This window comes from Phascolarctos cinereus, unplaced genomic scaffold (assembly GCF_003287225.1).
Source record: "Phascolarctos cinereus isolate Bilbo 61053 unplaced genomic scaffold, phaCin_HiC Scaffold_1;HRSCAF=81, whole genome shotgun sequence".
NCBI classification, from domain to species: Eukaryota; Metazoa; Chordata; class Mammalia; order Diprotodontia; family Phascolarctidae; genus Phascolarctos; species Phascolarctos cinereus.
In genome coordinates this window covers 163,437,544-163,458,829 of record NW_027555514.1, presented here as the reverse complement: position 1 = coordinate 163,458,829, position 21,286 = coordinate 163,437,544, and the positions used below count along the sequence as shown (strand labels likewise).

At 37.5% G+C, this 21,286-nt stretch overlaps 1 protein-coding gene across 15 annotated transcripts in view; it reads left to right on the top strand.

The window, feature by feature from the left end:
* CELF2 (CUGBP Elav-like family member 2) overlaps positions 1 to 21,286 on the top strand; it is a 1,000,575-nt gene that overhangs the window by 635,979 nt on the left and 343,310 nt on the right. For 8 of the 15 annotated variants that reach the window (XM_078154848.1, XM_078154831.1, XM_078154846.1 and 5 more), the window contains one exon: positions 15,404 to 15,454. The exons of the other annotated variants lie outside the window; for them this stretch is intronic. Coding sequence is in view for 7 of the 8 variants with exons in the window: in XM_078154831.1 (XP_078010957.1) it covers positions 15,404 to 15,454 (51 nt within the window). In the remaining variant the exon portion in view is untranslated. The remainder of the gene's footprint in view (positions 1 to 15,403; positions 15,455 to 21,286) is intronic. 15 annotated transcript variants of the gene reach the window in all.

Genomic DNA, 21,286 nt, shown 5'->3' with positions numbered 1-21,286 from the left:
TTTAGAATGGGGGTTACCAGAACAAAATGACATCTAAATATTAGAATCATTTCTTTGCTGTTGGGTCTGTCTCTAACCACTGCATGTTTCTAAGTATGCAACTGTATTTTGACTTCCTATTTTATAGAAGGGGTGTTGAGTTTTCTGGTTGAGTATAAGGGTAGCATATTTCAGAGTGATTAACTTCATGGATGTCATTGTCTTGGCCAGCTATATTTGGCTAGGCTGCAGCTGTGTTTGCTTTCTCTAAATTGTCACTGAGAGGCCTCCAACTCCAATTATTCACTTCAACCCATGCTGTTAAAAATCTTTCCTCATGGCACCCATTGTCCACCCAATCATCTTTTCCTATTGCCCATGTCTGCAAGTCTACACAGACCCTTTTGACAGACATTGCTAGTTAATACTACTACCAGTTCCCCAACTGAATCCATGTAGTAATTTATTAATAAAATCTCTACCCTGATTTCAACATAACATTGGCTGTCTGAATTTCTCTCCTTTTTGGAAAAAAAATCCCTTGAATTTTTCCTCTCTTGTCTCTCATTTTGGTCAAAAATTTACTTAGCTCTGTTAAAAGTGCATTTTCTTTCTTCTACTCTCTAACACACTCTCTTCTTCCTCCCTTTCCTCCTGAGAATTTGGGTGCTTTTTCTTTGTGACCATGCATGTGGTCATTTATTTATGGATAAAGAACTGACCTGAAAGCTGGGAAGAATTGGTTTCAAGTCCAGTTCTGACACATACTGACTATGTAACCCTGGCCAATTCACTTAGGATCTCGGGGCTCTAAGCAACTCTCTAAGATTCTAAATAGCAGAAGTGCCAGCCTGCATGGGCTGAGGGAATTTCCTTACCTGGGAGTTTCCTAACTCAGTAAAATTATGGCTCTAGTCTTTATCTTTCCTTGAAAAACACATTGCATTTAATATACACAGGCAAATCATATTCTGTTTTGTGCAACTTAGTTTAAAGTCAAAACACCTTCCTCTTGAATTCTTGTGATTTTTCGAGTTACACCTGGCCTTTAAGAACTGAATTTGGGTAGGTTGCAGGAGGCACCATTGACAGACAATACAGTAAAGCTTTCATGTCAAGCAGTTGAAACATTGAACATCAAAAACAAGAGGTCTGTACGTGGATCTTAAATGAAGTCTGTTCTTGGGTCATCTTGCAATTTCTTGGATGACAATCATCTGCTTCACAAAATCCAGTTCCTTCTCCTATAAAATAAAGATAGTAATATTTAACAATAGCTTACATTTCTATGGTGCTTGCTATGTGGTGGACACTGTGCTAAGTGCTTTACAATTATTACCTCATTTGATCCTCATAACAACCCAGGGAGTTAAGTGCAATTTGCCCCACACTTCTCCCATTTCTCCACTCTTTCCACTTCTCCCCAAATAGTATCTAAATATTAGAATCATTTCTTTGCTGTTGGGTCTGCTTGCAGCTTCATAGCACTTAAAACTGACCCTACAGCAGTCTCACATCACATTCTAAGAATCAAATATAGTGAAACTTCATTACAGCATCCCTAGTTAATGTTTTCTCTCTCAGAACATTCATGCTTTAAAGTCTCAGCTAAAGACCCATAAAGCTGTATTACTCCCATATAAACTTTCAGAAAATGCTTGGTCCCCAGGAAAATGTTATGAAGACTTTCTTTTTGTCTGCACAGTGATTGAGAAATAAAATGCAGTTCATGTTCCAGCTGTGAACTTGTGATCAGGCCTTCCATTCTGGGAAGGGGTGAGACGAAAGCAATATCCCCATCCAATATCCCCATATGCACATTCTGAAAAACCCATCTCCATGCCAGCTGAAATAGATTTTGATTTTCTTATGGGAAGAGAATCAGCTGCACAATATGAAGGCTGGTTTTCACATAATGGGAATCCTGACCCTATCGAAAAAGGAGGGGGAGGAAACAATAGTCCAACCTTTAAACAAACAAACAAAAATTGATATAAATATAGTAGGCCTTCATTTAGTAGGGATGTTGTAGACGCTGGTGGCTAATGTTGAGTTTCCTGAGCCCCAGCACACCTGGAAAACATGCTAAGAAGAATTTGAAGTAGGCAACTTAATTCTTTAATGGATTCTACAAAAATGTATATATTTATTACATACAAATAAAAAGTCACCTTCTTTACATTAAGACAGACCAGGGTTAAAAATGTAGACTTAGAGTTTTTTGTATATTTTCCTTAGTAATTATTTTAATGAATCAATTTATGGTTTGAATAAATCTTCCAAATTGGGATTTTCAATGATCAATCAATCATCCATTAGTGCCCTTGATAGTATGCTTGAATTGTAGTTAATCTTCTTTACCGGTCTCTTGGTTTTGCTAATATAGCCTTTGGGGCAGTTAGGTGGTGCAGTGGTTAGAGTGCCAGGCCTGGAGTCAGGAAGACTTGAGTTCAAATGTGACTTCAGACACTTATTATTTGTGTGACCCTGGGCAAGGCACTTAACCCTGTTTGCCTCAGTTTCCTCATCTGTAAAATGATCTGGAGAAGGAAATGGCAAGCCACTCCAGTATCTTTGCCAAGAAAACCCCAAATGGGGTCACAGAGAGTCAGACACAAGTGAAATGACCAAACAACAACAATATAGATAGCCTTTATAGCAGGAAGAAATCTTAGCTGCCATATAGCTTATGAAAACTTAGCACACAAAAATTTCTTTCAGATCGCTTTGCCCTCTAAGCTTAAAAATTGGAGGGCTCAGTGCAGATGCCTGATGCCTGTGGAAGTTTGTAAAATGCCTACCACATACCATGAGAAGGATAAGAGAGCAAGTTAAGCTCACTGGGAAATGAGACAGCATCTCTTAAGTTCCAAAGGAGTCAGTAGATTGGTATCCTTCCCAACACAGAGTCTCACAGACCTCTGAGCCTACTCGTTACCTGAGGGTCTATCAAGAAAGAGCTAGTAGCTTTGGAAGCATGGAGGAAACTGTTACTGAGTGATTGGAAGGGTAATTGAATTGGAAGGGTAATTGTAAACTATCATTTGGCAAAGGCTAACATCAGTGAAACCTCTAAAGAGTAGGATGTCTTCCAAATAGATATAGTAGGGGTTTTTTTTTTCATTACAATGAACAGTTTTACAAATATTCTGAGTTTTTTTCCTTGTGACTATGTAGACCTATAAGCTAAATGGGCATTGTTTCACTGGGATCAAGATTTCATGCCAGGATATTGCAAAAGGTAACAGGTACTTGAATGTTCCATGCCTTTAGTGTCAGCCACCTGGCTTCCTTCTTCTCTGCTCATATATATCTTTTTTTTTCTCTTGCCTATCCAAGTTGTGACTCTTATGGGTAGGTTTTATCCCTATGTCTATGTTCAAGGTAGGAATTAGTGCAGAAATGGCACTACCAATGCATTGACATAATGCGATGCCATGCATAGTTGTGGCATGAACTATGTGTACATTTTTTCTCTCATTCTCTCAGTGTTCTATAAATATATGCTTCTTCTGGATACTAGTTCTGTGTAAATCCTTTAACTGGTTCTGGGGAAAGTGCTTAAAGGACTTGGAGTCCTGGAGTTTGAAGTAGGGAAGTATGTCTTTGGACTTCAGAACACCATAAATCTATTGAATTTCTAGTTCATTGGAACAATTGGCAGCTGAATGTCTGTTTTGCGAGTATAAAATGGAGGTTCTCTGCTGTGCTCCAACAGTCTTCTCATTTTCATTTTTCTTGCAGGTGAAATGCATTTACTTACACCTTATTCCCCAACCAGGTTAATTCCAGAATCTATAAAGCAAGAATATCATGAGAGATGTCAGTTGAAAGAGTCACCAAAGCAGTGTCGAGATCTCCTAATGCCTTAGGCTAATTCTGGCTTACTGCTGAGATGGTATAGCAATTAACTTTGAATGTAAGGTGGATACTCATTCTTTGCCCTGGATAGCAGTATTTTTTATGAGCTGGATTTCTCTTGAAGAACATATTAGACATCTGGCATCACCCCTCCTATACCTCCAAAAGACAGATACCCTCTAAATGTTGTGGTTAAATCACACATCTAATTTTCTATGTGGTATCCACACAAATATCTGGCCTTCCTAAGTTTTCACTCAGTTTTACACACATATACCTATCTTCTGCTCCCCGCAAAAAGCTGATTTTTCTGTTGACCGGTCAATGAACTTCCTACCATCAAGACAAACCAAGATCTGTAATTTTTGCTGAGTGCTTTTCTTCCCAAGTTGCAGTTATGGCCCAGTGAGGCATGGGAATCAGCCCATTTAGAAATCAGGATCCTTTGGACTTCTGCCTAGCTTTTTGGTCAAGTACTTGAGTATTTGATAAACCGGACTTTTAAACTTTTTGTTTTGTTTTGTTCTGTCTTGTAGAGGAACCCAATGCAAGAGGAGGGATAATAGAAAAGTTAGAGGAGAATTCATGCATGGGTTGGTATAACTCACAAACCGTTTCATACTGAATATTAGCTTGTCGAAATGCCTTTACTCTTGGCAGAAGACAAGCTTCGTAACCTAAGAGGATGTGATTTGAGTGGAGTTTTCATGCCCCGTGTGCTTATTGTATTCTTGCTGCTGATGCAAACATTATCTATAATTACATTTTCAAGTGACTGAAAATTGCAGGCTTTGTTGAACAAAAATACAGCTGAAGAATGGAATGTATATCCACTCCACCCTCATTATAAGGCTTTCAAAAATCAAACTATAAGGCCCAATACCATGGCTCTCAACTACATGATACCAGCTCCATTCTCTGATGTTTGAACACTTTGTTAAAATGCTGGGTTTCCAGAGATGATCATATAATTGAAGGAAAACATTATTACTCCTTCAGTGGTCGTTTGTACCATTTCCAATCTAGTTAACAATGACACCTATTGTAAATCCTTTATTTTCAGGATATAAAACAAGAAACATTAGTCTCATTTTGATAAGAATGTGGGAAAGCCTAGACAGGGTTGGTCAAGGTTCAGCTCCCAAACTGCTGCAGCCTCTGTGGACATATTTGAATGTGACTCTCTTTTTCTGGTTTCCACAACCCGGATGGGACTGACTCAGTGAAGACTTGGTCCTATGGGGTAAGCACCATCAGCCAACAGGAAGTGGAGCATAGCCAAGAAAAAAAAAAATAAACCAATTTTGGCTAGCTGTAATCTAGTCCTGAAATGAAATCTTTTATTTCCTCATTTCAAAAAGAGAGCCCTGTTTGGTTTTATTACTGTTATTGTTATTTTGTTGTCATTGTTAATTTTAGGAAGAAACTATACATTGAAATTCAGCATTCAAGCTGCTGTTATCCTTGTGCAGTCCATTATCTCAGCCTTTGAAACAGCTTTTAATAAAAGAGATGAGATCCTTCATTTTGGGGAAGGCAGTGGGAGGTGACATTTACATTTCTTATGTGTTTTTATAAAAGGGTATTCTATCAATCCACAAACATTATTAAAAACTTATTTCATTCCAGGTACTCTGCTAAATACCAGGGATACAAAGGGAAAAAAAATCCCTGCCCTCAAGGAGCTTATATTCTTATGGGGAAGACAAAATGTACTCATAAATATAGTATGCAAAATATATACAAAGTACATACAAGTTAGTTTGGGGAAGGAGTACACTAGCAGCTTGGGTGATCAGGAAAAGTTTCATATGGAAGGTGGTGGTTGAATTGAATCTTTCAAGGAACTAGGATTACAAGAGTTGGAGGTAAGCTTTTTCTCAGATTTCAGAATTAGGTCATCTTTCAGGTCAATAGAACTAATTTCTGGGTCTAAGGGAATCAAAACTCTTTGTGAAGGCTTAACATATTATTGTATTATTTTAAGGAAATGTAGAGTCAGTCTAAATGACTTGATCAAAATACCCAGAAGATCTATAACTTTTCCAATTCTATATTTTGTCCTCCCCAGATTGAATGAACATCTTTGGAAATGAGAATGCTTTTATGGTTTAATTATTTTTAACCATTCACAGCTCTAAAAATCTGGGGAGTATTTATAGTCAATGTAATTTTCCCCTCCATAAATAGTTTACTGCCCTTTTCGGTCATGCTTATAACTAACACACTCAGCTGTGTGTTGGGTGGGGACAGGCCATTTATAGCGGTGGTATATGGGTCATCAACTGTATTTATTGGTTAAACACAAACAGGGTACAGTAATTGAAGTAAGATGCATTTTAGGGTCAGAGTAGGAAATATGTGTGCTCAAAGTAACATGTGACATGGCACACTAACAACTCTCTGTGTTGTATTTTGTGTTAGTGGGTTATCAAGGATTTTAAAGTGATTTAGTCCGTATGGTGAATACTTTGAGCGATAGCCAAATATCAGTAATATAATATTATGTGCAATTGTAAGGTGTAAATGAGGGCAACTCAATTTGTATATTTCACATGTTACCTCTGTGGATTACGAATGCTCTCCTCCATACTCCATGGTGCTGTCACAACAGGTTTATTTGTTTTTCCTCTGACTAAAATGTCTGTGCTTTGGGATAGTTTGTATTCTTAGGCAGTCAGCAAAACTCACTTTTAAAAAAAGTATAATTAGTATAAGGCCAAAATAAATTAGCTTATACCAGAGTTACCTGGGTAAAAACATCAAAGGACAGTATAGTTGCCATAATGGAATCAAATGGGATCTTGTACATAATTTGCAATTTGAAAAGGACAGAATTATTGGTACAACTGGTTGAAAAGTGAAGCAGTGGAATGACTGGAGAATTTGTGGCTTAGGTGCCACCAAATAACTGGTTCATTTGATTCCATCCTCTTAATTTGACTGGCTGGATGAGCTGTTTTGTCTTCATTTGGTCTACATGTTGCAGACTAAATATTTCCTGCACTGTACAGAAAATGGGTACCTTGTTCATGTTCCTTTGGTCTAGAGTCTAGACCAGTGGTGTCAAACTCAAACAGAAACTGTGCCACTAATCTGTACATAAGAATCCCTGAGTACTGCTGCATATTGACTTAGTTTTAAAATGTAATATTATTTATATTTTATTGTAATTTTGTTTATTTTGTTAAATTCCCAATTATATTTTAATCTGGTGCAGGCTGTACTTAAGACCTGCAGATTACAAGACACTTTAGGGGCCACCTGGTCCAGTGCCCCCCAACCCCCAACATTTTTCAGGGGAAGAAACTGATCTCTTCCTCTCCCTCTCCATCTATCTCTCCCTCTCCCTCTCCCTCTCTGTCTCTCTCTGACTCTCTTCTTCTCCTTCTTCTTCTTCTTCTTCTGAATAGCCCCACCTGAATGGCATCTCGAACTCAACATGTCCAAAAAAGGAAGAATTCATTATATTTTCCCTTCCCCAACCCATCCCTCTTCCTAACTTCCCTATTTCTCTCATGGATACCACTTTCCTTTCAATTAGCCAAGTATCACAACTCTAGAATCATCCCTAACTCTTCACTTTCCCTTACATCGCATATCCAATCATTTCTCAAGTCTTCTTGACTCAAACTCTCCCACACCTTCTAGATCCTTCCCCTTTTCTTTGTTCACATGGCCACCTTCCTAGCCTGGGCCTTCATCACTTCTTAACTGGAGTATTACAATAGCTTCCTAATTGGTCTCCTTTCGTCCAGTCTCTGGCCTTTCTAACCTACACTCCACATAGCTCACAAATTGATATTCCCAAAGCCCAGTGCTTTCCATATCACTCTCCTGCTCACTCTAATGACTCCCTTGGCCTCTTGGATAACCTACAAACTCCCTATTTGGACTTTAAAGTCCTTCACAATGTGGGTCCAACCTGTCTTTACAGGTTTGTTATATATTATACCCCTTTACTCTATGTCCCTGCCAGACTAAACAACTTACTGTTCCATGTACAGAGGTCTACCTCTCATCTCTGTGCCTTTGCATAGGCGGTCTGTCTCCCATGTTTGGAGAGTACTGTCATTTAACATCTGCCTGTAAGAATCTCTAACTCTCTTTTAAGTTCAGCTTGTGTCACTTCCTACACGAGTCCTTTCATGATCCTCCCATCCCCCTCCCAATAGCTAGTGCCTCCAAAATTACTCAGTATTGTATTTATTTTTAATTTACATACGTACATGTGTATGTGTGTGTGTGTGTGTGTGTGTGTGTGTGTTTTCAAATAGGACTTAAACTTGGGTCAGGTTTTATTTTTGTCTTTGTATTCCTGGCACTCCAGCACAGTGTCCAGTAGATAGGAGAGATTTAATAAATATTCAGGGATTCAGCAAGAACATAGTCCATATGCCTCAATGCTTCCATATTTTAATCATATAGGTTAAAAGTTATTAGCATTGCAATACTGCACTACCTTAAACTTTCCTATTCCCTAGTCTGGTTTTTAAAATTTTATTTGTACATATTTATCTTAACCAAGTTTACCATGGTAGGAAAGTAGAATATTTGGCATGGTGAAAATATGTGGATACTATTTTTTCCCTCTTAACTTTCTTTACCTTTATCAGTATAGGGTAATAATAATAGCTAACATTTACATAGCACTTACTATTTGACAGGCATTGTTGACTTTCTTGTGAAATGAAAAAATAATTAGCCTTGATTAAGTTGTAGTGATATATATTCAGCTGTATCATACAAAAGACTTTTTATTTTAGGCAATTGGGGTTAAGTGATTTGCCCAGGGTCACACAGCTAGTAAGTGTCAAGTGTTTGATCTGAGGCTGGATTTGAACTCATGTACTCCTGACTTCAGGGCCGGTGCTGTATCCACTGTGCCACCTAGCTGCCCCCCCCTTTTTTTTGTTGTTTAAAGACTTTTATTATAAGAGTTGGGAGCATCCTGTAGTGGTGGTTCTACCTCTTAGGTTAGGTTCTCCTAGACCAGGTGAGATTATTTCTGATTTGGATTATTGAATTAGAATTCTAGACCTGAAGAGATCTCCTGAGTTTATCTATCTAAGTCCATCCCCCCTACTTTTTGAGCTTCAACTAAAGCAGCCAGTTAACTTATTACAGAGAAATTAGGCAAATCCCAAAGGGAGGGAAAACGGCCATGGATAATTAACACTTAAAATTATTGATACTCTACTTCAGACATGCCTATCAGACAGAAGATGGTTTATTAGTATGACATTGCTGAGTGTGGGCAGGACTGGGGATAAATTTTAAGTGGTTAAATGTATTTGCATATCATTTTGTGGGGTTTTTTCCTTGTCTAGGTATAAAATTGACAGCTGTTCCAGGAAAATGGCTATTTATCTGCCTTTTAAAACTTTATGAAAGAATATCCCATAGCTTCTCAGTGATAGCATCTTCTCATCTATGAACCTAATAGATGGACAGATCTTCCTACTTTCTAACTTAAATCCCCTCTGCTGCAGGCCCTTTCATGACAGCTTCTCTTTCTAAAATCTTAAGTGTTTTGCATCTGGAATCAAGGTTGGAGGATCATAAGATTAAATCATACTAGTAGAGAAGTTTTCACTCAATTTATATGCATCTCTACTCCTGAAACCTCTTTGTTTTCTTTTGTTAACCCCCAGATATGGAAGCTCAGATAGTTCTGATAACTTTCCACTGTTATTACTATGGAAAAGAATCTGCCAATGTGTGTTAAAGATTGCAGAGGCTGTTATCAAACAATAACAAAAAGGTCTAGACAGAAATAAAGGAAACTTGCTTCCCAAGTTTCTGAACTTTGATCGTAGGTGAGCACTCCTTTGTAATGTGTTTCTCTCTCTCTCTCTCTCTCTCTCTCTCTCTTCTCTCTCTCTCTCTCTCTCTCTCTCTCTCTCTCTCTCTCTCTCTCTTTCTCTTTCTCTCTGTACTAGGATTCCAGACCCTTCACAAGATACATACATTTTCTCATGATTTCCTGATTTTTAACATTTATGCCCAGCTGTTTGTTATTCAGTTCAGCCATCAGCATCTGAGTCTCAATGGACCATGTAATATGCAGCTGTAGCCAGATGTAATGCTTCCTAGTCCTAAATGTTTGTGTTAGGAACTAAGAGTGGCAGGATAAGGACTACTGATAACAGTGTTACTGGCATTAATTTAGACTCTAGAGCTATATAAATTCAGTTTGGCAATTTTATTTCATAAACTACAAGCCTAGTGATTTTTGCCATCTCCATTCTTGTTGGGTGATGTTTACATTGTATTTATCAAGTACATCAGCATTGGTAGGAAAGGTACTTATGCAGTTAATTCAAATAACAGGAAGCTGTCCAATCTTTGTGTGAAATTCTTTGGAAGCAGTATTGTACTCAAGTTAAGAAAAAGTCAGCCTGGATTTAAACAAAACCTCTGCTTAGATTAAATGAATTTTATCAAAGTCTTCTTAGAAAATATTTTTATAGTAAGAAGAGAATTTTAAGATATGTTACCAGTCTTGCAGTCAAACTTTTTCATTTTCATTTATCTTTCCATTTTTCCCCCTTTGTATTTACATGATGAATCTTTGTTTAGTGACTATAGCTTCTACTAAATTTAATTATTTCCCTTCCAGGCTTCAAATGCAGGGTGACTTCTATTAATTGTTAAGTACTTTCCTATGTAGTTTACACAGTAAAAGTTCGGTTACTAATTGAAAGTTCCTCTGTTATGTGGCAAGAGACACCATCAAACTAAATGTTTACTTAGATTCTAATTTTTCTTTCTTAAAATCTGTTTTATTCCATAAAAAAGAAAATGACACTTTAAATCTTGCATATTAACTTAAAAGATATGATTGGGGCAGGGGAGAAAGTCCTTTTTAGGTCCTTTGGCTTTGTAATTAGTCCATCCTTGAACTGATGCTCAGATGAGTATGCTTGGAACTAGCACCATGTTGCCACTAGAGGGTGTCTCACTCTCCTGCAGCCTTTGATAGAACCTTGAAATGGCAGCTGGTGATGACTTTAGCTGCTGAATATCCTTGGAGAAGGTCATGTCATCACACTGATTTCACCCATTATAAATTCTTATTGCGTAAACTCAGCTGGATCTTTATTATTACTTGGTACTTCTACTGTTCTTCACTTACTGATTTGATATCTTCTTCCCCACAATGACTTGTAAGCTCCTTGAGGGCAGGTATGATTTTGCTTTTGTCTTTATATTCCCAGCATCTGGTACAGTGCGTGGTATATAATACATGATTTATAAATGCTTGTCCAATTGAATTGTTCTAAAACTTCTCTTTTTCAAATCCCTTATTGCCTTCTACCTCATTGAACAACCATCCCAACTCACTTTCACTATCAAACTCTACCCTTTTACTTATGAGCCCCTTACAATCTCTCTTCTGCTTTTCCTTCTTCTGCAGAAACTGTTCACTCAAAGGTCGCCAACGACCACTTGCTTGACAAATCTAATGACCTTTTCTAAGCCCTAATTTTCCTTGACCTCTTTGCAACATTTAACAGTGTTGCATATCAACTCAATATTTTCTCCTACTTTGTTTCCTAATGCATCAGACTTTCCTCACCTTCCTTCCACCTAGAGAGATGGTGTGGTATGATGGATAGAGTAGTGGATTTAGATAAGATAACCTGGGTTTAAAACCTGCTTCAGACTCTAACTTGCTGTGTGGTCCGAAGCAAGTCACTTGCTGCATATACAACACAAATGGATACACAACATCTCTATTTGGATGTCCCTCCAAATCTTCAAAATCAAACTATCTAAAACCAGTTCTGTGTCCCACCCACCACAACCTGTTCCTTCTTCTGACTTTCCTGTTTCTGACAATACTACCTTGTCCACCTCTGACACTTCTGTCTCCCTCAAATCCCATATTCAATTGGTTGTCAGGATGTATCAGTGCTACCACTTAACCATCACTGCCATCTATCCCCTCTGTTGCCACACTAGTACAGACTTTCACTGCTCCTTGCTTGGACTATTGCAATGACTTGCTAATTGGTCTGCTCTTTTTTATTCTTTTCCTACCTTAATAAAACCTTCCTACCATAATCACATTTCCTATTATTTCTCTGCACAAAACACTTGACTGGCTTCCTATTATCTTTTGAATAAAGTCCGAATTCCTTAACCTGGCAATCAAAGTTTCCAACTATCTTATACCATCCTGCTGTTCCTGCCTTGAACTCTTTTCTTCCATGTAATTTATGCCCCAACCAAACTGAAATAGTCACCAACCCTCCTACCCACTTAGTGCTTTCCTACTCTGGGCCTTTCTTCTATGTTGTTCCAAAGATACTGGAATGCCCTCCCCAAACATTCTCTGTTATAATCTTTCAAAACCAGCTCAGATGCCATGTGTCTTCCATGAAGCCTACCCCTATCCCTCATCTTCTCCCTTTCCCCCAGTTGATAATGATGTTTCTCCTCTGGGACCTCAATTAAGAATTGACACCTCACTGCATTTAACATCATTGGAAATATAAGAAGTTCTTCGCTGATGCCTCATCATCATGCAGGTGTGATCCTGAGTTCTTACTGTGCTGGAAAGACTTCGAGGACTGTCCCCAGCAACAGACCATGTGAGCTTTCCAAAGACGAGGGTAGAAATTCATCCCTAGGCCAGAAAGGAATGAGTTCTTTGGCCATGGCCATCTATGAAACCCATAGGGAAATGAAAAATGACTCTTAGGCCCATAAAGGAATTCTTTCACTTCTTCAGTGGTCTCAGAAAAGGGGATAGGGATGCTGAGGATTATTGAGTTTTTTTAGGCAGTCTATACACTTAAACTTAGTTACTGGTACTCTAAATGTGAAATACTTGTTCAATGACCAGTGAGGAGACATTGTAGCGGTTCATGATAAGTATTTACAAAAAGTCCACCAAGAAAATAATTACAATTTATGTACCAACATCTATTGCATTCAATGAAAAGGTATGAAAATTCTTTCAAAAACTCAGTAAGACCCTCCCTTCTCCATTCTCCATTAAATCAGCATATACTCTGATCTTTGGTGACTTTAATGCAAAGGTGGGACTGAGCTTAAGGATGGCAAGGAAAACAGGGATCAGGAGAATGAGACAGAGAAACAGAGAGATGGACAGAGATGAGATACACAGAGAGAAAGAGAAAGAGGATTTATAAACTTTTATTTTTTCAATTAAAATCTATTTTCTCTTTCTCTTACCTTCTTCCCCCCTCCAATTTGGGTGGGAGGGGAAAGATTTTAACATGTATACAGTAAAGGAAAACTAAATTCCTGCATTGTCCATGTCTAAAAATAAATGTCTCATTCTGTACCCTAAGTTTATCATCTCTCTGTTAAGAGAAAGGGAACATGCTTCATTATTGGTCCTTTGGAATCATGGTTAGTCATTGCATTGACTAAAGTTCCTGAGGCTTTCAAAGTTGTTTATCTTTACTCTATTGATCAAAATTAATATAAAGTTAGAAGACATAATAAAAATTAGAAAAATTTATAGCATAGCATTAAACATCCTTACTTATTTAAATGAATCATTGCTGAAGAAAAATGTAATATGGTTAGAAGAAAGGATGTAGATACACTAGGTTTGATACGTAAAGTTTTACCAGTGTAAATTAAGTGGCATAACAAGCAAAGAGGCCCAAAGAACAACAAAAAGGAGATCCTTAGTTGGCAAATATTTGGATTATAGCTTATTAACTTGAAACATCAGTTTATCTAATGCCAAGAATTTTCCTCTAAAATAACCAAGTGTTGGGGAATTACTTGACCCAGAGATACCATGATCCTCCCTGAGAGTAATTCTTCCCATTTTGGTCCCTTTGATTAGAGGTCAATAAATCTAGAGGCAAAGCTAGAAGATAAAAAGTTTAATCAGCATCACCTAATGTGCAGTTGCTCAGGTGGATAACAGTTAATATACACATATACAGCCTCAGGCAGACTTTACTGGAGGCAAAAGGAGCTGATCTGAGGAAATTGTCCAGCTACTTCTTTTTTTTTTTTTGGAGGTTGAGTAATAAGAAAGAGGAAGTCGGGTGATTTTGGAAAGAATGTTATAACCTTGGCTTCCTAGGAGCTGCAATGATCAAGTTTGTTCTAGTGAGGATATTATTTCTGTAGTTAATCCCATCAGAATATCTTGTTGGGTAGAGAGCTCTCTAAGATCGTGGAGGCTTCCTTCAAGATAGAATCAATGGACTCATCAATAAAATGGGCTTGTTGTGCAAAATACAATCTGAGGGCCTATGTCTCTTTACACAGTCAGGTAGCTCCATTTCTTTGATCTATATATAGGATTATTTTCTTCAATGAGGAAACATCCCCACCCCCCAAATCAAAAACAAACACAACTCAGCACAAAAGATTCCTCTCCACACAAATATTTCATTGTATGATGTGGACAAATCTACAAAGTCAAAGGTAAAATTCTTGTGGTTTAACTTGGAACCCCCAACTTCCTTACTGATAATTTTATTTCCTTTTCCTCCTTAAGATGCTGAGTTTAGTTGTCTTTTGTGTGTGTGATAATGATGATGATGATGATGATGATGATGAGTCCTCGTTTCATAACTGTGTTACCATTATATGGCTTTAGTATTTGTCTGTCTCTATTATACCCTTAAAGAAAGAATCTGGAAGATCACCAGGCAAGAGGCTTCAAGTTGTTAATCTGTGGAGTCAAAGGGTTGAAATGACAGAGGTTAAATGAAGTATGTGTGGAATGGAGGAGAGGTGATGGGGGCTTGCCAATAAAATGTTTGGATTTTAGAACCATTGTTTCCATGGAGCTAAGTTCAAGATGTCCATTAATTGTTATTCTTACCCCTCCCCCACTTGAGTTGATATGTAGAACGGCTAAGTTTGAATAGCAAGTGACTGATGTCCTTTTTATCAATCTATTGACTAGATTCATGCTAGGATGCTCTGTCCCTAGGAGCAAGCCCCACTAGCAAGCAGATAACAATTCAGTGCTCCAGAAACTACGTTTCATTGGCATATGGAAATAGCTGTTTCCCTTTCTTCTCCAATATGGTTTTTTTATCATTCACTTGGTTCAGTGGTTTATTTTTTTTAAAAAAATAGTCCCTACTCCCAAGAGGAAAACTATATCCATTCTTAGAATAAATTTATCAAAAATGGCTGGACTGTATTATTTCCTGAGCTATATGAGACTATGGAATTGTGGTGGTGGTAGCTCAATGTGGCCTGTGGAGTCGAATAATAGTTCATAGTACAGAATTTCTTTTGTATGTACTTATTAACTTATTGATACAGGAAGATTGTCAACTCATAGAAGTTGTAATGCTCCATTTGGTTTTCCTGTTCCTAGTTATTTCCCTTATCCATTCAAATCGTCCTTCACAGAGCTGCCATCATAATTTTAACGAAGACAAAAGTCTGATATCTTTCCCTAGCTCAAAAACCTTTAGAGGCTCCCTATTGCCTCTATCTACTATAGAATATATAACCTTTGTTTAACATGTAAGCCCCCCCCTTCATTACAACTTTACTCCTAGCTCATTTCTCATTGCATCTTTCATTCATTTTGTTTCAGCCGAACTAGCTCCTTCCTCAGTTCATTTGCACAAGGAACCCCCCGTTCCAGGTATGCACTCCTACCTCATTTTTGTCTTTAAAATTCCTTATTTGCTTTCAAGTTTCAGGGGAAGTGTCCCTTTTTCTATACGGGCATAGCTTTTCCATATACCTCCCAGCTGTTACCATTTTCTCCTTTCAGCAAACTTTCCTTCAGCATTTGTCTGATCTCTCTCTCTCTCTCTCTCTCTCTCTCTCTCTCTCTCTCTCTCTCCTCTCTCTCTCTCTCTCTCTCTCCCTCTCTTTCTTCTTCTTCTTCTTCTTCTTCTTCTTCTTCTTCTTCTTCTTCTTCTTCTTCTTCTTCTTCTTCTTCTTCTTCTTCTTCTTCTTCTTCTTCTTCTTCTTCTTCTTCTTCTTCACTTCCATGCCTTCTGTTATATTACACTGATTTTCTTGCCAGTAGAATGTAAGCTCTATGAAAACAAGGAGCGGGGGGACTGTTTTGTTTTTGTCTTTAGATCATTTGCACCCAGTCCCATATCTTATATAGAGTAGAAAATTTAGGTATCTTTAAATTATGATGGTAAATTATATTTGAAAGTGATTATGCTGGTACAAAATTATATTAAAAGAATATCCACTACAGTGTTCAGATGATAGAGGGCTTATATGGATCATTTCTTACTCCATAAGAATATGTACACACTTTTTACACTGAATCTACAGAAGTCTCTCTTATGACTAGGAGGGCAATTCACTTTAAGAATTGCATGTAGTATGGCATAATTGGGATGGCATGTAGCCTTTTAATTAAGAATCTTCCTTCATATTATGCAAGCTAACATTTTTGAGACTTCCTTGGTATTTATAGTATGATATATGTATGACCGCCTTGGTTTTTTTCCTATAGCGTATGTGTTATAGTATTGAAAAGATGGTTATTCTTTTAAAAGCATATTTATGTTGAGTTTAGTCAGATTAAATTTTGATATAGCTTAGTTATGAAAATGGGAGGTTTTTTTAAAGTAGAGCAAGATGGGGTAGGGGAGGCACCAAGGAGAAGAGAGCATTCCCATTGATGAGGTCAAAGACAGGGTTCTAGTTTCAGTTTGGCCATCACAACCCATTTTGGGTACTTCCTGAAAGGGATTCTCTACCTTCTGGTATGAGCTTAGGAACATCAGTGCAGAGCCTAAGGACAGAGAGTTAGACAGCCTCCATAACACAGATCAAATGGGTCATTAAATGAGAATTAATTGAATGCTAAAACTAGGATTCTCATTTTAAATAGGATTTCATTACTGTCACTGCATGTAGTAGTTCTTCTTTTTAAGTGGATGGAACTTCTATTCTCAGGCTATCTGACCACATATACACATTTTATTTCAACTTACAGTTCTAAATTTGTAGGTAGTTGATAAAGACTTTTTTGTTGGTTATTGTTGAGTCATTTTTCAGGCGTGTCTTATTCTTTGTGACCCCATTTGATGTTTTCTTGACAAAGATACCGGAGTGGTTTGCCCTTTCCTTCTTGGGTTCATTTTACAGGGGAAGAGACTGAGGCAGAACAGGGTTAAGTGACCTGACCAAGGGTTATACAGCTAGTAAGTATCTGAGGCCAGATTTGAATTCAGCTCTTCACAATTCCAGGCCTGCTGGCACTCTGTCCACTGTGTCACCTAGCTGTACCACTACCCCTCGTTTTTAGTTAGGGATCCACTTAAAAAAAAAACAACACTTCTCATTTAATAATTGAAAACTATTTTAAATACATTCATACACGTTCTAAATTTGAAACATTGTACTTATTTTTAATATAGTAGCTGAAAAGAGTTGGACTTAGGGTCAGAAAGACCTGAATTAAAATCCTGCCTCAGATCCTTAATAGCTTTGTGACCCTAGGCAAGTCCCTTGACTTTTCTCTACCCCAGTTTCCTTATTTATAAAATGAGAAAAGTAATAGCAACTACTTCACAGCGTTGTTATATCATAATATATGTAACATGCTTTGCAAATCTTAAATTGCTATACAAATGCTATTATTGTTGTTGTTAAAATAAGAGCATAGGTGTTAAAGCTTTAGGATCAGTATGGTATAGACTAGATTCATGCTCAAGTTTGGGTTGGACTAAATGGTTTCTCAGGTTCCTTCCGACTCTGAGATTCTATGAAGATATGCCATAAAACTTAGGTGTAGGAAATGGCATGTTATAATAGGCTAGAAGTCTGGAGGTCTGTCCTCTGTTCCCAGCTCCGCAAGCAACTTGCTTTGTGACCTTAGGTAAATCACTTAGCTTGTTTCCTTAGGAGGCTGGATTAAAGGATCTGTTATGGCCCCTTCCGGAGCTGTGATTCTAAGTTACAGGGCTTGGTTTTTCAAATTGTCTGGTCTTTTTGTTTCCTTGAAAGCATAAAAGCTATGGCTTTAAAAAAGAAAAAGTACCTTTACTCAGTTATAGACTTGCTTATTCTTGATAATAGAAGAGAGAGAGATGGCATGGATAATTCAAAACAACAGATAATTAAAATTCATTTCTATTTTACTTTGAAATGGAATTTGTAATTTGAGTAATATAACAGCATTATCCTCCAAATTATGTTTTGCTTAGGCTAATGTTATTAGCCTAAGTATTTTGAACTTACAAGGGAGAGGTGGCCCAGAAATATTCTAGGTGTGCAGAAGGAGCTAATTGGAGATGAAAAATTAAAGCACAAAGTGGATAATCTGCAAGTGGGTAGTTGAGAGTTGAATGCATTAGAAGATCAGCAATTTCCAAGAAACATAGAATCTGTTTGTTAGGGGAACAGTTAGAATTAATTTTCCAGTTTTCCATGCCTTTAATTAGGAAAAGGTGTGAACTTCTTGAGATCCTGGACTTTTTTTTTTTGCTTTCCTTTTTATTCCTAGTCTTTAGCACTGTGCATGGCACATAGTAGTTGCATAATAACTTTCTGTTGAATTGACGTACTCTGTGTTTTTCATACCTTCAGAATCTGAGGCATAGTGGGGTTAAATCATTCTCATGCCAGTCCATCTACCATCACACTTTGAATGAGTCAGAGGAAGAAAGGGTGGCATGTAAGCAATAACTTCATATTGAAATCTTGACTACCATATGTATGTGAATTGTCTCCAACAAGGAATGAACCCATAATTCAAAGCAAGCATTAATAAAACTTACAAACTGAGTATGTCGGAAAACAAGAGAATATTACAGGTTCTCCATTGTATCATCATAATGCTTCCTGTTTAGGGCTTGATAAGATCTTAATCCTATATAATGATACAACCCTAATGCTCTAACATTTCCATGCCAGGCAAATTGTGTCATGTAATAAAAGTAACAGCAGTTTATGGAAACTCTAAACGCATAATTTGTATGGAATTTTAATTAGAGTACAACAGAAATCCCAGCCATCAGAAAACTCAATTTATTCTGTATTTTCACCACAGTAGTAACTGGGATATATTGCATTTTTTTCACATTGCTTTGTTTGCTGTTTATAATTCAGCATTATCTTTTTTTTTTTTTTGATGTATATGATTTCAGTTTTTGGTACGACACATAGACTTGAGTAATAGACTATAGAGAAATAGGCAATTTTCATTCCTACTTTAGGCACTTTAACTCCGTTCCCCCACCCTCCTTCAGGTTGTTCTTCTCCCAGAGCTATGCTAAATCATCTGTTTACTTTCCTCCCTTCATGGTAAGTTATTCTAACGGTTGTTCCTGTTGGCCCACTGCCACCATTATTAACCATTGGTGCTATTAACAAGGATTAGGGGCTTTCCTTCAGGGGTGAGGTGCAGACTGCCAAAAAGTGGGGCAGGGCTAGGAAAATGCAGGACCAAGAACCAGTAACTATGAAGAAAATGTGCTGATCAAGTGCAAACTGTGTGTTCATTCCTAACCCTTTGAATATGATCAGTCATATTCCCAACTAGTCCTAGCAGTGGTTCCTAAAAAGGTAGTAGTACTCCATGATTCTCAGACTCTCCCCTCCCCTCCCCCAATATTGAAACCATAGCACTAAAAATTGTAACTAGCATGCAAATAAATAGAGCAATCGGGTAGATTGGCATTCTTACGGGACAAGGTTCATTGCATTAATTTTTTTTATTACTTATTACAGCATCCCCTTTAGGGTAAGTTAGCATTATTTCTATGCCACCTTCTACGTAGAATATACTTATCTGGATCCTTCTCCTGTTAGATTAGTTCATATGAAAGGACATCTCTAACTCTTCTTCTAAGTAGGATACAATAGGACCTCTGCAACCCTTCCTCCAGGGTAAAAAAGGAATTATTTGAAATTCTGTGCATTGTGGGTCAAGTGTATAAACTGACATATTGCAGGAGAGAGGGGGAAGAAAAAAAAGGAAAAAGAAAGAAAATTACATGATAAATTTGTGGTATATTTGGGAGGAATAGCAAGTTGTACATGGTAAATTTGCAATTTCATATGCAATCATCTTTTTTATTATACTGTATTATGAAAATGCTTGTTTTGTTCCATGAATTGAAAATAAAATTTAAAAAAACTGTTATATTGAGCTAATCCCAACTCTTCTCCTGTATTGGGTATGGCTGCTATCTCAATGATGTGGATGTTCTTATATACAGTTCATACCTGGTCTTGGTCACTTCTGTCTCCTGACCTACCCATGTTTTACCCATGAAGAAGACCAGACACAAAAGAAATGCCTCACTTGAATGCATAGTAAGGCATTGATCAAAACAAAACAAAACAAAACAAACCCAGGATTAAAATTTCCAGACCCTGGTGTGAGGGATGCTTGTTTAGCCAATTCTAGAGCTAGGATTTTAGCAAAATAGTGACAATAAAAGGCATTCTGTTACTCTGTTGGCCAGTAGAAAAAAGTCAAATGGGGTTTGCCTCTACATACACCGTGTATAAATCCTAATAGATAAATGTAGTTTTATCTCTTTGAATAGAAAAGCAACCTCTATCCTCCTCTCCCACCTCTTTTCAAACATTTCTGCCCATGTTTCAGAATATGCACTGTATTCATTCCAGCTGGGCAAAATGACTTTTAAGTTCTATGATTTTTTTAAACTGGGCACTATAAGGTTAGAACTCTTTTGAAGTGTGGGTCACAGAGAAGGTAGAGTGGAGAACAGGGTTCCAGGAGGTTTGAGCTGTTCTCGAATACAAATGATTTAACAGTTCTTTTGACTTTGAAAAGTGCCATTGATGTTTCTTCAAACAATAAACAAATTCATCTGTTTCCTTCTCTCTCCATCAGAAAATGTATATTATTCAGCTTTGTCTTGCAGTCATGTTCACACACACACACACACACACACACATGCATGCACGCACGCACGCGCGGTTTTTAAACATGTGCCCACAAAAATGTTATTATTTGTTCCCTACTCTCTCCCTTCCTTTGTAAAACAACTGTATATGATTTGCCTTATAAAGTACTTCAGTGCATTGTACCCAAAGTTTCTATAACCCTTTCCTTCCAACCCCTCCCTCATCCTCAGTCATGCCTACTATTTTCTTTTACTGCTCAGTGGACTGTATGTATAATTATTCTGCTTGGAATATGCACAAACTGCCCCCCCCAATTCCTTCAATCATCATAGAAACATAGAATTTATAGCAAAATGAGAACTTAGAGGTCATGTAGTGTGACTCTCTTATTTTACATTCAAGCAAACTGAAACTCAGAGACATTCAGTGACTTACCCAAAGCCACACGCTGCTAGCTAGTGGCAGAGCCCGAAGTAGAACTCAAGTCTTCTAACTCCCTTTTGTTAATTGTTCCACCATGCCTTGTCGTGAGAAGCACAATTTCTGAACCAGTCATTTTTTTTTCCCAGAAATTCTCATTAATTGTTGTCACTGCGTTCTTCTCCTTGTGTTCAGTCTT